This window comes from Schistocerca piceifrons, chromosome 1, assembly GCF_021461385.2.
Source record: "Schistocerca piceifrons isolate TAMUIC-IGC-003096 chromosome 1, iqSchPice1.1, whole genome shotgun sequence".
NCBI lineage: Eukaryota > Metazoa > Arthropoda > Insecta > Orthoptera > Acrididae > Schistocerca > Schistocerca piceifrons.
In genome coordinates, this window is record NC_060138.1 from 523797531 (window position 1) to 523812330 (window position 14800).

Consider the following 14800-nt stretch of genomic DNA (forward strand, 5'->3'; position numbering starts at 1 on the left):
AACTCTGCCCTCTCTCTGACTGTGAAGTGTCACCAAAAATATAGAATTTTTTTTTTCTTTTTTTTTTTTTTGTTAAAAAGTCGAGTAGTAACTGTAAATAATGAACTTGACTGACAAGAGTGCATAAAAATTATTTTCCACTTTCCACAACATAACCTTCTCTTCCTTTTTAATGAGAATCAGAGTTGATATATTTCTCAGATGTAGCCTAGTACAGAAAAACCATTCTCACTTTCCAGTATGGCACTGACAAGATACACAGCAACATAAATAACATGCATTCAAATGTTAATCAATCGCATATAACTAACTGTACAATGATGTAAATTAGTACCCTGTGGTGTAAAATATTTCGGTTCTTTCGACCTAAACTATCTTAGCATAAAATTTACAACACAAGTTTAGATTGAGTCAGTTTTATTCAGATTTAATGGCACATCAGTATGGTTAGACGAAACTGTATGGTCTGTCATCTTCCAAAATATGTTATTGGTGACACTGACTTTTGATAATTTTCCAGGTTAAAGATATATTTTTAAGGAAGTATCTGATGCATTATCCCAACTACTCTTCAGTAGCATTTACAAGAAAAACACTTCATATATAAAGTAATTAATTTCTTTGCCTCCTGTCCTCAACGAATAACACTTTTAACATATTACTGAGAAAAATATACTTAGCAAAATGCATAATTTTTCTAATATTGTTGACCCGTTAATCCTCAGGTATTCCATTATTGTATTACTGGTTTTTTCATTACGTCTGTGTGCATCTCAATGGCAAAACGGAAACTGCATTTATTTAGTTACATCAAACATAACCTCAAAATCATTAATATAAAATTCTTAGCTACCTTTTCCTAGCCATAATAGAGTTGGCAATAAAATAACAGAAATGAAATGCCTAATTAAAAAAGTTCATGTCCTCTGTTACTTCATATTGTTTGAGTGCATCCAGTTAAAAAGTATGGGGTTTAATGTTTAGCATTCACACTGATACTCTTACTGTAACAACATAAATACTAATTACATTTTACCCACAATGCATTCGCCATAGGCAAGTCAGAGATAAATGTGGACCAATCACAAGAGAACTGTCATGCATGGACTTAATAAGACTCTTGTTTACCTTAAATGATAGCATACACCATCAGCAACATTAACGTTATCAGTTTATGATGGGCTACTAATAGTATGCTTATCAAGTTTAATGTGAAGGCAGATCCAAAAGATTTATGTGCAATTCAGTAATATCTGCCATTTAGGAATATAAACTGATGGTTTTAAAAGACTTCAAAATTAGGATCTTTGTGTAAGGCAAAAATCCTGAGCATTTTGATGACTGTGGAGAAAACATACAAGACAGTTTTGCACTAAATACACTTAGAGCGAATCATAAAAAAAGGCATGCCAAAGCTAGCAGCAAGGAAAATGTTGTGCTGGTTCTTGTATGTTAAAGCTCTTACAGATATAACCATCAGCAGAGTTGGGCACTGGAGAAATGTGAATATACTGAAATAATGGAAGGCTGCTTTATACAGGGTGGTCCCGAATTCATGGTACAAACTTTAATGGTAGGTACAGGACATTGTAACAAGGATTTATTGTATAGGAATGTATAGTCGCAGGTGACGCGGTGAGGCGTAAACAGGGGAAAGAGAAATGGAGTGATCGGTTGGTGTCACTGCCGGTAGAGGGCAGTAGATGAACATGATGTATCGCAGTAGGGACAAGCGCCATTCACAATTGTGCTGCCGTAGACGATGGGTGACTTTACGTATGCAGAAAAAGCAGACATGCATTACATGTACGGCCGTGCAAATGGTAACGCCAGAGCTGCGTTACGAATGTATCGCGCGGAGTATCCTAATCGACGAATGCCGGATCATAGAATTTTTCAACGGTTACATCGTCAACTTTGTGAAACAGGTACGTTCGACGTCAACAGACATGACGCTGGTCGATTAAGAGCTGTACGCACTCCAAGACTGGAAGAACGCATCTTGAACATAGTGGCTGATAGACCCGAGTCAAGCACAAGAACTGTTGCGCGTGACGTACATGTGAGTCATCAGACTGTATGCAGAGTGTTAAATGAAAATCGCTTACACCCCTTCCATTTTCAAAAAGTACAAGCATTGAATCCGGCAGATTATCCTCTTCGCGTGAACTTCTGCCAGTGGTTGTTGCAGCAATGTGCGTTGCAGCCGGATTTCGTAGGTCATGTGCTATTTACAGATGAAGCGACATTTTCACGCGAGGGTGTCTTTAATGCGCACAATTCCCATGTGTGGGCAACAGATAATCCACATGCAACGCGTCCACATGCGTATCAACAACGTTTCGGTATTAATGTGTGGGCTGGTATTGTGAACGACTTTTTGATTGGGCCATACTTACTACCCACGCGACTCTGTGGCGAAAGCTATCTTATTTTTCTGCAAGAAGTGTTACCAGAACTGCTGCAAGATGTTCCGCTCGCCATTCGTAACCGCATGTGGTTTCAGCACGATGGAGCGCCAGCACACTTCAGCACTGCTGTACGGAATTACCTGAATGCCACGTTTGGTGCTAGATGGATTGGGCGTGGTGGACCAGTCCCTTGGCCACCCCGATCTCCTGATTTCTCTTGCCTCGATTACTTTTTATGGGGACATCTTAAGAGTCTTGTTTATGAGACTCCAGTTGACTCAGATGAGGATCTCGTTGCTCGCATATCTGTAGCTGCTGCAGGTGTGCGTGAAATACCAGGCATCTTTGAACGTGTACGCCAATCGCTGCACCGACGCTGTCAAGCATGTATCGCTCATGGTGGACGCAATTTTGAACACTTACTGTAAACATGACACTTGTCAACAACGATTTCAATAAAATCTTTCGTTTTCCTTTCGGCCGTTATTTCCCCTGTTTACGCCTCACCGTGTCACCTGGGACTATACATTCCTATACAATATATCCTTGTTACAATGTCCTGCACCTACCATTAAAGTTTGTACCATGAATTCGGGACCACCCTGTATAAGTATCAGTATTTCCCAGTAAGGCTACAGGTGGCTAGGTGACTGCAGTATTCCTACCTGAGGAACTGATTAACCACTTCTATGATAAAAGACGTACATGAACCCCAACATGCAGTGAAGAAATGCAGAGCACACTGATGTTTGATCAACTCCTTCATATGAGAAATGAGTAACAGAAATGACTTTTTGCTACAACTGTACAGAGTTACATTCCCATTTTCAATGAAATGCCTGAAGGCTTGTGAAACATGTCAAGTCTTGGTAAATGATGAAACACACTATGGGCATGGCTGTAACCCTCTTGGCTAGCCTCCATATTTATCAGATCTTACACTATATGATATATTTCTTTTGGAATTTGTCAGTCTGCATTTGTGTATCTGTATCATACTGTAAGACACAAATACCAGCATGGCAACAATGAACAAAGTTTATTCTTCTTCCAACAACGGATGAGAATGTAGACACAAAAGCATAAACAAACCAGGTACTGATAAAAGTAGTTGCTGACAATAAGTATGAACACAATATGAGGGCGAGTGCCTGCTTTATTGCACTTACAAAGAGAAGGGCTTTGGTAGATAGTGCATCACATGCCATGCCATGCCGTGTGTGTGTGTGTGTGTGTGTGTGTGTGTGTGTGTGTGTGTGTGTGTGTGTGTGTGTGTGTGTGTGTCAAGTGACTCACTGCAGGCAACCTCCAATGGCTGACACACGCACATGCCAGTGACAGAATATTCAAAGTGTAGCATGATGGTGGCCTGCTACTGTAATGCTCATCAAAGTGTTACACACAGGATTATAGCACCCACCCCTATTGGAGAAAGGACATTCTGCCGATGCGGGCATTGGGGTGACTGTTGAAACATCCACGGCCTTGGTGGAAGATGCCACAGGTGATGTCAGTGGTGGAAGAAGATTGTGGGCCAGAACTAGTGAGTAGGGGCATAAGTTGTGTGGCCTTGGTCACGGGCTGCAGTACCAACGAAAGGACTGGTGACAAGGCACTGGTAGCATCTTGATGCCATCTCCCTCAACAAAGTGGGACTGCGCTGATGGTGAAGGTGCCAGCCACTCAGGTGAGGGCACAGGGGACACCAGTGTTGAAGGATCCAAAGGCATTGGCATGACCAGTGGCAGGATTGTTGGTGGCAGCAAAACATCACTGGAAAGCCAGGCAGCAGCTCCCGGGTAGACTGGACTCTATAAGGCAGGCAGGAGATGGCAACATCCACAATGAGGGCAAATCCATCTCTGGAGAAGGGACATCCCGCAAGGCCAGGACAGGTGCTGAGGAGGCTGCAGTGGTCCCATGGCCCTCACTGAGGCATTGGGACCCAGCTTGCTGTGGTGGCATGCTACCAGCCCATCACTAGTGTGCACCATACATTGGTTGCAGCCTCAGCAGCTGTGGATCATAGCTGGAATCCACTTTGGTTGGTAGCTAAACCCATGAGCCAAGACTGTGGAACCTGGAGTGAACCGCAATGAGGCCATGCCAACTAGTGTTGGTGGAGTGGCTGGAGGGTGCATGGCTGCTGAACATAGACGATCTGGGTTGGACTCAGAGGCCCCACTGCTATAAACTGTAGGACCTAAATAAATGTGTCAAGGTGTCATCCATAGATGTGTTGGTGACATAGTGCTTCATTTGAACCTTGAATGTGAAAAGTAGGAGCAGTCACATAAGTAATCGTTCGATGACACACAAATCGTGGAAGACCTGAGACATAAACTATGGACCATTAGCCATCAGAAGGAAACATTTTGTAAAGTTCCTGAATCATAGTTGCTGAATGAGAACAGATGATGTATAGAAATATAGAGAAAGCACTGATAACCAACAACCTGTAAGAATGTAGGAGGGGGTCTAGGAAATCAGCTTGGATGCATTCCCATAGATGCAGCAGTGCAGGTCATAGAGAGAGTGTCTCCCATGACACTGCCTGTTGGGTAACACACTAAGAGCAGACCACCACAAGATATACAAGGTCATCACTGATGCTGGGCCAAATTGGTACACGAGACCCCTCAATGTCTCTGATGTAGAAGCTAAGCCCAGTCCACCATAGAGTGGCTCGGATCACAATCCTAGGCAACAGCCCATCCATAGCTAAAAGAATACCATTGTCTAATACCGAAAGGTGCTGGGGCAAAATAGGTGCACAAAGGATCAGAAGTCCTTCCAGGAGACCTAGCAGACCAACCACACTGAATGAGGTGAGCGACTTGTCACAAAGGCAGTTAGGCAGTGACAGCAGCTGCAATATTGGAGCCCGTAAAGGGAAACCCTTCCACAGTAGGTTGCACCTCAACATCCGAGTGAAAATGAAGTAGTTCATCCTGATCAAAAGTATGATCCAGTCCCATTGGATGCCAGGACAGTGCATCAGTATTGGCATGAAGTGTGGGAGGTCAAAAATGTATTTCATAGTTGTAATGAGACAGAAATGAGGCTCAGCACTGGAGGTGATGTGCTGCCTTGTTGGGCATCAAAGCAGAAGGATTAAACAATGAAACCAACGACTTGTGGCCAATAATGAAGTGGAAATTAGACCTGTACATGAAACTTTCTGAAGGTGTAGATAATAGCAAGCATTTGTTTTCCAACTTGGCTTTAGCACTGCTGAGCAGAGTTGAATGTCTTTGTCTCACAAGCCATTGAACATGTAGAACCATCCTCACATTGATGTATGTGAATGGTCATGAGTTCATACTGAGAGGTATCTGTAGCCAAAAGCAGGCATTGGCTAGGATGTTTACTAGCCAAATGAGGAGCATAAGGGGTTTTAGATTTCAAAAGTGTGGATGCAGATGCAGCCAAGTGTCTGCTGAAAAGGATTGTTCTTGCAGAGCAACTTGTGGAGGGGATGGAATAACATAAATTCACCTGGAATAAATTTGTAATCATAATAGATTTATGCTTGGAGTTCTTTGACATTAGCAGGGTGAGTCAGAGCTGTGACTGTGGCAACATGAAGACATAATGGTTTAACACCATTCTGAGAAATCTCAAACCCCAAATACACAATGGATGGTTGAAAAAGTGTAACTTGGTCAAGTTGCACTTCAACCCTGCTGTACGTATGATTGTGTGTGAACAAGGTGCAGAAGTTACGTAAGTGCTCTTCTGTGGATGCACCCATCACGACAAATTGAAGTGTCACTGGTGTGCTACCAATACTGAGTAGGAGTTCTAATATTGGCACAATCTGAAGAGCATGTTAATCATGTGGAGCCATTTAGAATCCTCATCAGATGGAACCTGTAAATGGGCATCAGATAGATCAGGTTTGGAGAAAAAATTGACCTCTGCCAAATTTAGACAATTACTCGTCCAGACGGAGCAAAGGATAGGTGTCAATGATAGATTGAGCATTGACTAAAATTTTAATGTTGCCACACAGGTGAAACTGACAATTAAAGTTTTTAACAATCATGAGGAGCATAGACCACTCACCCAATGTAATAGGCTGTATGACCCCATGATGTCAGTGTGTCCAATTTTGATTTCACTTGATCATGCAAAGCCAATGGAACAGGGTGCACATGGAAAAAGTGCAGCTGCACCTTACGTTTCAGGGTAATGTGGGCTGCAAAATTAATGGCACAACCTACCCCATCCAAGAAAGAGAGACAAGAACTCGGAACACAAGGAATCTAACGGCTGGTAGGGGACGTGGTCGGAAACAAGGTGCATCATATGTGAAATGCAGAAACCAGAAGTGCTGAAAGCATCCAGATCAAATTTGTGATGCTAGCATCATCCACTACCAAAAGTCAGGAAATGAACCACTGATTTATACATAGTGGGAGCTTTAAATTGCCCTAAATTGGAAAATGCTGCTAATTGTAACTTGCCAAAGGTCGAGTAACTGTAGACAATGCCAGAGATCCCAAATTCATTTAAGTTATTGAATCCAGTAAAGTCACAGCTGCATCCATATAAACTTGTAGTCTGAGCAATTTGTACATCAGTCACACTTTGATAAAATATTTGATTCATAAACACTGGAGACATACAGTTAACATCTGTGTCCATGTCCGCAGGAGATGACTGTCCTTTATTCCTACAGTCAATGCAACTCACCCAATGCGTAGGGTAAGCAGTCCTGTCATACTGCATGAAACGGCATGGCCAAGATGTGAACTGCTGTTGCTGTATTTGTTGTGGTTGTTTGGCAGATCAGTGTCCAGTGTGGTGCAGAGGCCAAATTTGTACAGCTACCATATTCTCTTCCACTAACTGATTGACGAGTGATGACCAGGAACGGAAGCCATCACAGCAGTGTAATACCAAGCCTCAATCAGATTACCAGCTGCATGTGATATCTTGAAAGACTGACCAGTATTTATCACTTCAGCAAAAGATGGATTCTCACACTGTAGTGGGCATTGATACACCAGCTTGTTGGGAACCAACTGAATGATGATGATACAGAACACAAAAATTGCAAGGGAATCATGATAAGCATCAGTAACAAACTGAAATTTGTGACTGAGTCTGTGGAATTCAACTGCCAAACCCCAATAGGACTGGTGGGTCGGTTTAAGGCAATCATAGAACTCTATACATGCTGCAGTGACAAGCATGCATTTACGGTGATAATTTGACAACAACTTACACATTTTGTCCAATGAAAGTGACAAAGGTTCTTGGAGTGGGTCTAACTGGCACAACAATTGGTAGATTCTAAGCAAAACCTAAGAAAGGAACACAGCCTTACACACATTTGAGTCGGTGACACCAAAAGCAATGGAGTTGTGCTGCAGGTGCTCCTTGTAAGCTTCCCAGTCTTTGGCTGCATCATAAGTGGTAGAGAGCAGTGGATACCCTAGTGGTGTGGAGGCCTAGATAGTCAATGTGGCTGACAAGTTTGTAATAGCAACCATAAAAGCCTGTTGCTTCTCGAGGAGAGATTGGAGCACTGTCTCAGTAGACAGAACAACTGAAGGAATAACCAAGTAGACTGAGTACATGAAAGTGAACAACAGTCTCATTGCCAATTGTATTGTACTGTAAGACACAAACAACAGCACAGCCAGAATGAACTAAAGTTTATTCTTCTTCCATATACTAGCGAAAAACAGTTGATAACATAAACATAGAAATAATCCAGTTACCAATACAAGCAGTTGCTAACGACAAGTGTGAACACAATATGAGAGCAACTGCCTGCACCACTGCATTTATAAAGAGAGGAGGGCTCTGGTAGATGGTATGGTGTGTGCCACTACGTGTGCACAAATCATGTGGCCCACCACAGGTGGCCTCTGGTGGCCAGCTTGTGCAGATGCCATGGTAGAGTATTTTAAGTGTAGCAGGCTGGTGGCCTGGTACTGTGGCACATATCCAAGTATTCAGTACGGTTTTATAGTAGTACTACTATTGGCAAAATCCATTTAACAATCACTCAATTGAATAATACACACAGTGCAGGCTGTTACAGTGCCAGTTTTCATTATTTTTGGATGTTTCTTGAAACACCTAGTGAAAGACCAATTATGAATTTGTAACACATTTATCAGAAACTGGAACTGTTGTCGTCATTGATGGTGCATACCATAAATGGAAAAAGAAATGGTAAATAGCTAAGTAACTTTTTCAACTTCACAATTAGGCATGTCTATGTACAGTGCACTTAAGAGATGATGACCTTTTAAGAACAGCCTGGATCTGATAATTGTATGTACGTTTTCTTTCACATTGCTTCAAGTAAAAAGATTTCTTCTTTTTATCCATGTATACTCTATAAACCTCTAATATGGCAATTGCAAACATAAGGAATGCTACAACATTTGCTTGAATTAATGAAAGACTAACAAACATTACTGAATGATTTCCATCATATGTCTTGATGAGTGTATTTCTGTAAGTGCAAATATCAAGAACTCTTCTAACTGGGTGTGTATTTGTGTATGTTTTAAACACTAATGATTGTAATTACTTTCCAACGTATTTGATTTGTTGTGGAATACCATAGTTATTATTATTAATTACAATTTTTTTAAGCTTAGACTCTTCTTCCTTTGTTTTTTTTCTGTCTTTTTACTGTCATATTGTGAGCTTTAAACCTTCCATACACTTTCTTCCAGCCTCATTGATTTCTCTGGCTTCAAAACCTTACAAGTTTAATGTACTCTTCTCCCATAAGATGGTTGCTTTTTATTACTTCAGACTTCGTAAATATCCTTCATAGGTGTATCTTGACGTCTCTTGTGTAGATGGATGTTAATTATGTTTCTCAGTAATAGCCAAGTATTTATTTTATTCATCTAGCCATTCATTTTAAACATGTGTCTAAAGTAGATCACTTTCTTTGTAATATTCTTAATGTTATATAACAGTTTCTGTGTCACTTACTACATACAATTTCCTCTGATTTATATTAGATTCTTGTTTCTTTCATTACTCATCATAGAAGTGTTAATCTGTCACACTTAGAAGTTCTTGTTAAAACTGCTTCACTTGCAAAAAAAAAAAAAAAAATATTTATAAAGTAATTGTAGTGCGTATGCCATAGTTTGGTTGTGAGGAGTGGGTTCTAAAGAAAAAGAAGAGATCCATTAAAAATTTCCTGAGAAGAGTGGTGGGATATACCTTTAGAAATGTAATAAGAAATGAAACCTTAACCAGGAATTAAAGATATTTAATGTAAACGAAAATATAGAAAAATGAAAAGTAACTCGTACAAGAACCATATATGAAGAAAGGAAAAGAACTGTAAAAACCCTAAAAAAATTGGAATAAAGATACCAAAACTGTTTGATGTAGAAACAATTGTACATATATATATGTGGAGTACCATCTCACAATTACACCTGAGAATGATCACCATTGTATCCTTGCCTGAGAGGGCTTGTGTAAGATGACTACTAACATCCATCTGAAATCATTGAGACATTGTACAGCTAACCAGAAAGCATTCACTAAATGAAACATCAATCAATTATATTGAAGCAGGTACTTTGTCTTCTCATAGCATGCCCGAGTCCCCAGCAGTTTACATGCACTGACGGTCAGTGCATTCCCCGGTCACAATTCTGTGATGGTTATGCAGACTGTTCTGACAAATCAGATGAGCCATTTGGTTGTGGAGGGGAATGCAAGAGCCATGAGTGGGAATGCAAGTAAGTACAAGCATCTGCTGTTGCAATAAAAATTAGTAAAGGGTGATACTCTCCAAGCACAGCTTCATTTTATTTATTCATTTATTTTTTAATTTTCATTTTCAGTAATGGACGATGCATTATGAGGGAGGAGGTTTGTGATGGAGAAGACACTTGTGGTGATCTTTCAGATGAGAAAGCTTGTCCACAGACAACTGATGACCAATCGTGAAACTGTAACTGTGATTTTCTTTTCAAGTTATCTTTTAGCCATCAGAAATATTTTACATCTTTTAGTTGTAAATTGTGCTATGACACCAATTGTAAGATCACCCTATGCCAAAGATGTAATTTCATAAATACTTAATGTGTATTACTCTATTTAAGGTTTGTGGTAATTCTTGAACAATAAAATGAACAGTATTACATGTGAGACTAAGTAAATACTCTGTGTAATATAAAAATGATGTACTTTATCTTGTATAGTAAGTTGTTTTTGTAATTTTTTTATATTAATGAGGTGTTGTTACATGTTAAACCCACAGGGTAAATTATCATTATTTCTCAAAGAATTCTATACTTATTCCTCAGTGTGTTCATAAATGAGATGAAACTATTTTACTTAATATAAATGTGTTATTGTAATAATTTTAAAACATACAAATGTACATATGTAAAGTAATATATAAATGTATTTATATGTAAATTTAATATATTTTCAGCACAGGTTTATGAAACTTCCTAAACATATCACAAATTATTTTTACATACAATTGTTTGTATATTATGTACATTAATAAACAATGTGGAAATATCATGCCATCATCAGTTACATCAAGCAATCAATAGCCAGCTTCCATTACTCTGAAAGCATTTTTCATTTTCCCCTCCAGTGTAACAGTTACTATTAACCCCAAATTATAACTGTATGTCAGAATGAAATGGTTGCATTTTATTTGTTCTCTGGCAATTGTGAGTTGGTTTACACATGATCGCCTTAATTACTTTTTTGACACAGCATTGTACAGACATGGAATGTGTGTGAAACAAATATGCAGTTTGTGTCACATTTCATCACCAAAAGCACTACTGGTGGATATTTTGTGAAGCCTCTAGATTTATACTTCTGTGAAATACACATTTGCATTCCTGGAGAGTATAGTGGTGGTGAAAAATTGAAATGTTGCTATGGAGTACAAAGAATAAATCAAAGTATTTGAGTGAAATATCTTGAAGTATTGTTTGTCTTCATGTATTTAAAATAGATGGAACCAGAGTAATTCTCATGTGCTTCGAAAAGCTTGTCATAATTTTAGAAATCACTAACAATGGACACACAGGTACAGAAACACAGGATCAGTACCACAACACTTCCAAACTTCATCCATTCTAGTGCCATCAGCCACTAATAATTCTCACCTCCTTAACTGCATTTCCCTCTCATTTAACTATCACTGATGTCTCTTTAGTATCACACTCATCTCTCTTCAGTTGAACACTGACACCATTCCTCTGTCATCACAAGGAGAAGCAGAGGTTAACCTAACTGCTCTTCTCATCACCTCCCTTTCTGTCCATACTTCACTTTACCTCATCCAACCACCCACAATTCACCTGTCTTAAGAGTTTGTCATTTATCGGCCTCTGTCCATTCTTCTTCTAACCTAACCATTTTCTGTCCTATTCTGCTCACTCTTACCTTCATTCTGTATCCTGATCCTTTACCATCCCTCTATAATGAATTATACTGTAAATGATGAAAGTATGTGAATGCAGCTTGCCGCTAACTTGGTGTAATGTCTCTCACACATAAACCTGTACAGTAAAGTAAGGGCCTCCTGTTTTATCTTTAGGCTGATCCGTGATAAGACAGGCAAACAATTATACTAATGGAGGATTCTGCGTATTTTCTCTAATTTCATTCGCGCTCTCTCTCTCTCTCTCTCTCTCTCTCTCTCTCTCTCTCTCTCTCTCTCTCTCTCTCTCTCTCTCTCTCTCTCTCTCTCTCTCTCTCCCTTATCTATATACAGTTTTAAATATAATATTTGATTACGTGAACTCAGCCCAATAGAATCTCTGGTGGAGCCCTTCGTCTTAATATTCAGCGGCTGGCTTGCTGTAAAAGATCTTTATATCTATTATTATTGTTAAGCGCTGCATTCAGTTGGGAAAATCGATCATTTGAACAATTCGTTCATTTTATGACAGATTTAGAATTTCAGATGTGTCCGAAGCCTTTTTGGACGATTTTATAAAATCTCGGTGATTGCAGGCTCTCTTCGTCACAACTGAAACTTCCCCACTAATTACAGGGCCAAGACAATCATCAATGATTCACACAGAGAACTCATTCATCATTCACTCTAGAGTAAAAGGGTCACAAACCTTATTTCTGAGGAAAATTGTATATTCCATCCATCTCCATTACATGTTCCGTTTTCTGTTGATTCCAAGTCTTACTTAATTTGCGTTTCCAGTTTTTCTCTCTCTTCAAATAACCCGCTAGTGGCACAAACGTTAATAGCTCGCTTTAGCGAGAAGAAGAGCAAATGTGTCTCTTTTAGCAACCCGAGAATCTTCCCACAGATACTTCCGAAGCTGTCCTAGTTATCCGTCTCTAACAACCATGGAGAATACATATATGTATCTCTGTTCTTCCAAAGAATAAACGTACTAGAAAAATACCTTGGCGTCGACGAGCTGTCGGCGCATATATTACTAGAAAATCTGATCAGATACTTTCCAAAAGTGAATAAATGTGGATGATTTGATTGATAATTATTAATTATTGCGTGGTAGAGGGTAATTTTCCGTGGGGAGATTACACCTCATCTAAAAATTCCTCTCTTTCTGTTTTTCATTCCCCATTCTACCATTACAATTTTGAAGAAACAGTTCGCACATACACCAAATGGTACTGTAGACCATCAGTCCTATCAACAGACAGATGGGAAAGCAGAGTTTTTGAAAATGAATTCTACCTGCAAGAAGTAATATTATAAAACTGTACACCTACATAACTTGGATACATAGTTGGTAGTGTAGAATAATGGAAACACTACAGAATGATGGCAAGAATGCAACTAGTCACTTTGAGTGTTATTATCACAGAATCTGTTAATCCAAGATAATGTTAATACTTCATGGAGACATTTTTAAAACCTGCAATATCACCATTTAGATAAAATGCTGCTTCTCTTTGAAGGTAAGATATTACAAAAATGTCATTGGAAAAAAGTAAATCACAACACTCAGCTTAACAGATTCTTTTATCGGTAATGAGTCTTTCCAAAATGGCTTTGCCCCCACATGCATTTGACACAATATTCCCACACCACCTGCTCCCTCTCTGTTTCCACCTCTTCCTCTGTCCACCTCATCCTCTCATCTCCATCTCCTCCTCCTCCCCCTGTCTCTGTCTCTGTCCCTACCCTCCTTTCTCCTTCTCTCTATCCATCCCCTCCTGCCGCCTCTTCCTATCTGTTCATCCAACACACCTGTCACGCAGGGCAGCTTACATGTCAGGGTCTGGAAAACCATATCTTGTCCCTGACACCTAGCCTGCCATGCAAAGCAAGTTGATACGACAGGCTTATACTACTCCCAAAACAGCATGCCTGTCATACAGGGCAGTCTATACATCAGGAGCTGGAGGATAAAACCCATGATGATGTCCATACCTCCATTTCTGTTGTTGCTAGGTGGTTATATACCCCCCCCAATGCTGATACTTCTGAGGCCTGCTGTTAACTGTGTCAAGTTGTGGTGACATTGATCCAGGGTTTTTGCAGGAGATCTGACATTCACACACATGCTCTGCTTGATATACATATAGAAGGGTTAAAGGTAAATGCTTGATTACTTTTGATGTACACAAAGCTCTGTACTGTTGAAGAACGGCATCATGTCACTGTGCAGGGGAAAAATCTAAAAATTATTACTGAAAACAAAAATGAAATTATATAATACTGAACAGAAATTAAACAACATTAAATGAAATAGGAGGGGATAGAGTAGAATGAAAGTTGTGAAGAGGTATCAAAGATAAGAACAAACGAAATGTGGACTGAGAAAGTAGAAGTACTTAGAAAACGAGAAGCACCATAAATATTTTATAAATAGAATCTTTTTGGTCCATTAAAGCTCTGCCTTAAGCAGTGTGTTACTCTAGTTGTATAAATGAGTTGAATAATACACTCCTGGAAATTGAAATAAGAACACCGTGAATTCATTGTCCCAGGAAGGGGAAACTTTATTGACACATTCCTGGGGTCAGATACATCACATGATCACACTGACAGAACCACAGGCACATAGACACAGGAAAGAGAGCATGCACAATGTCGGCACTAGTACAGTTTATATCCACCTTTCGCAGCAATTCAGGCTGCTATTCTCCCATGGAGACGATCGTAGAGATGCTGGATGTAGTCCTGTGGAACGGCTTGCCATGCCATTTCCACCTGGCGCCTCAGTTGGACCAGCGTTCGTGCTGGACGTGCAGACCGCGTGAGACGACGCTTCATCCAGTCCCAAACATGCTCAATGGGGGACAGATCCGGAGATCTTGCTGGCCAGGGTAGTTGACTTACACCTTCTAGAGCACGTTGGGTGGCACGGGATACGTGCGGACGTGCATTGTCCTGTTGGAACAGCAAGTTCCCTTGCCGG

At 40.0% G+C, this 14800-nt stretch overlaps 1 protein-coding gene across 1 annotated transcript in view; it reads left to right on the forward strand.

The window, feature by feature from the left end:
- The window catches only part of LOC124790533 (prolow-density lipoprotein receptor-related protein 1-like), a 219975-nt gene extending 209215 nt beyond the window's left edge, over positions 1 to 10760 (forward strand). Inside the window, exons 10-11 of the mRNA XM_047257792.1 lie at positions 10003 to 10150; positions 10256 to 10760. Of these exons, the coding sequence (XP_047113748.1) occupies positions 10003 to 10150; positions 10256 to 10361 (254 nt within the window). The 3' untranslated portion in view covers positions 10362 to 10760. The remainder of the gene's footprint in view (positions 1 to 10002; positions 10151 to 10255) is intronic.
- Positions 10761 to 14800: the final 4040 nt, after the last annotated feature.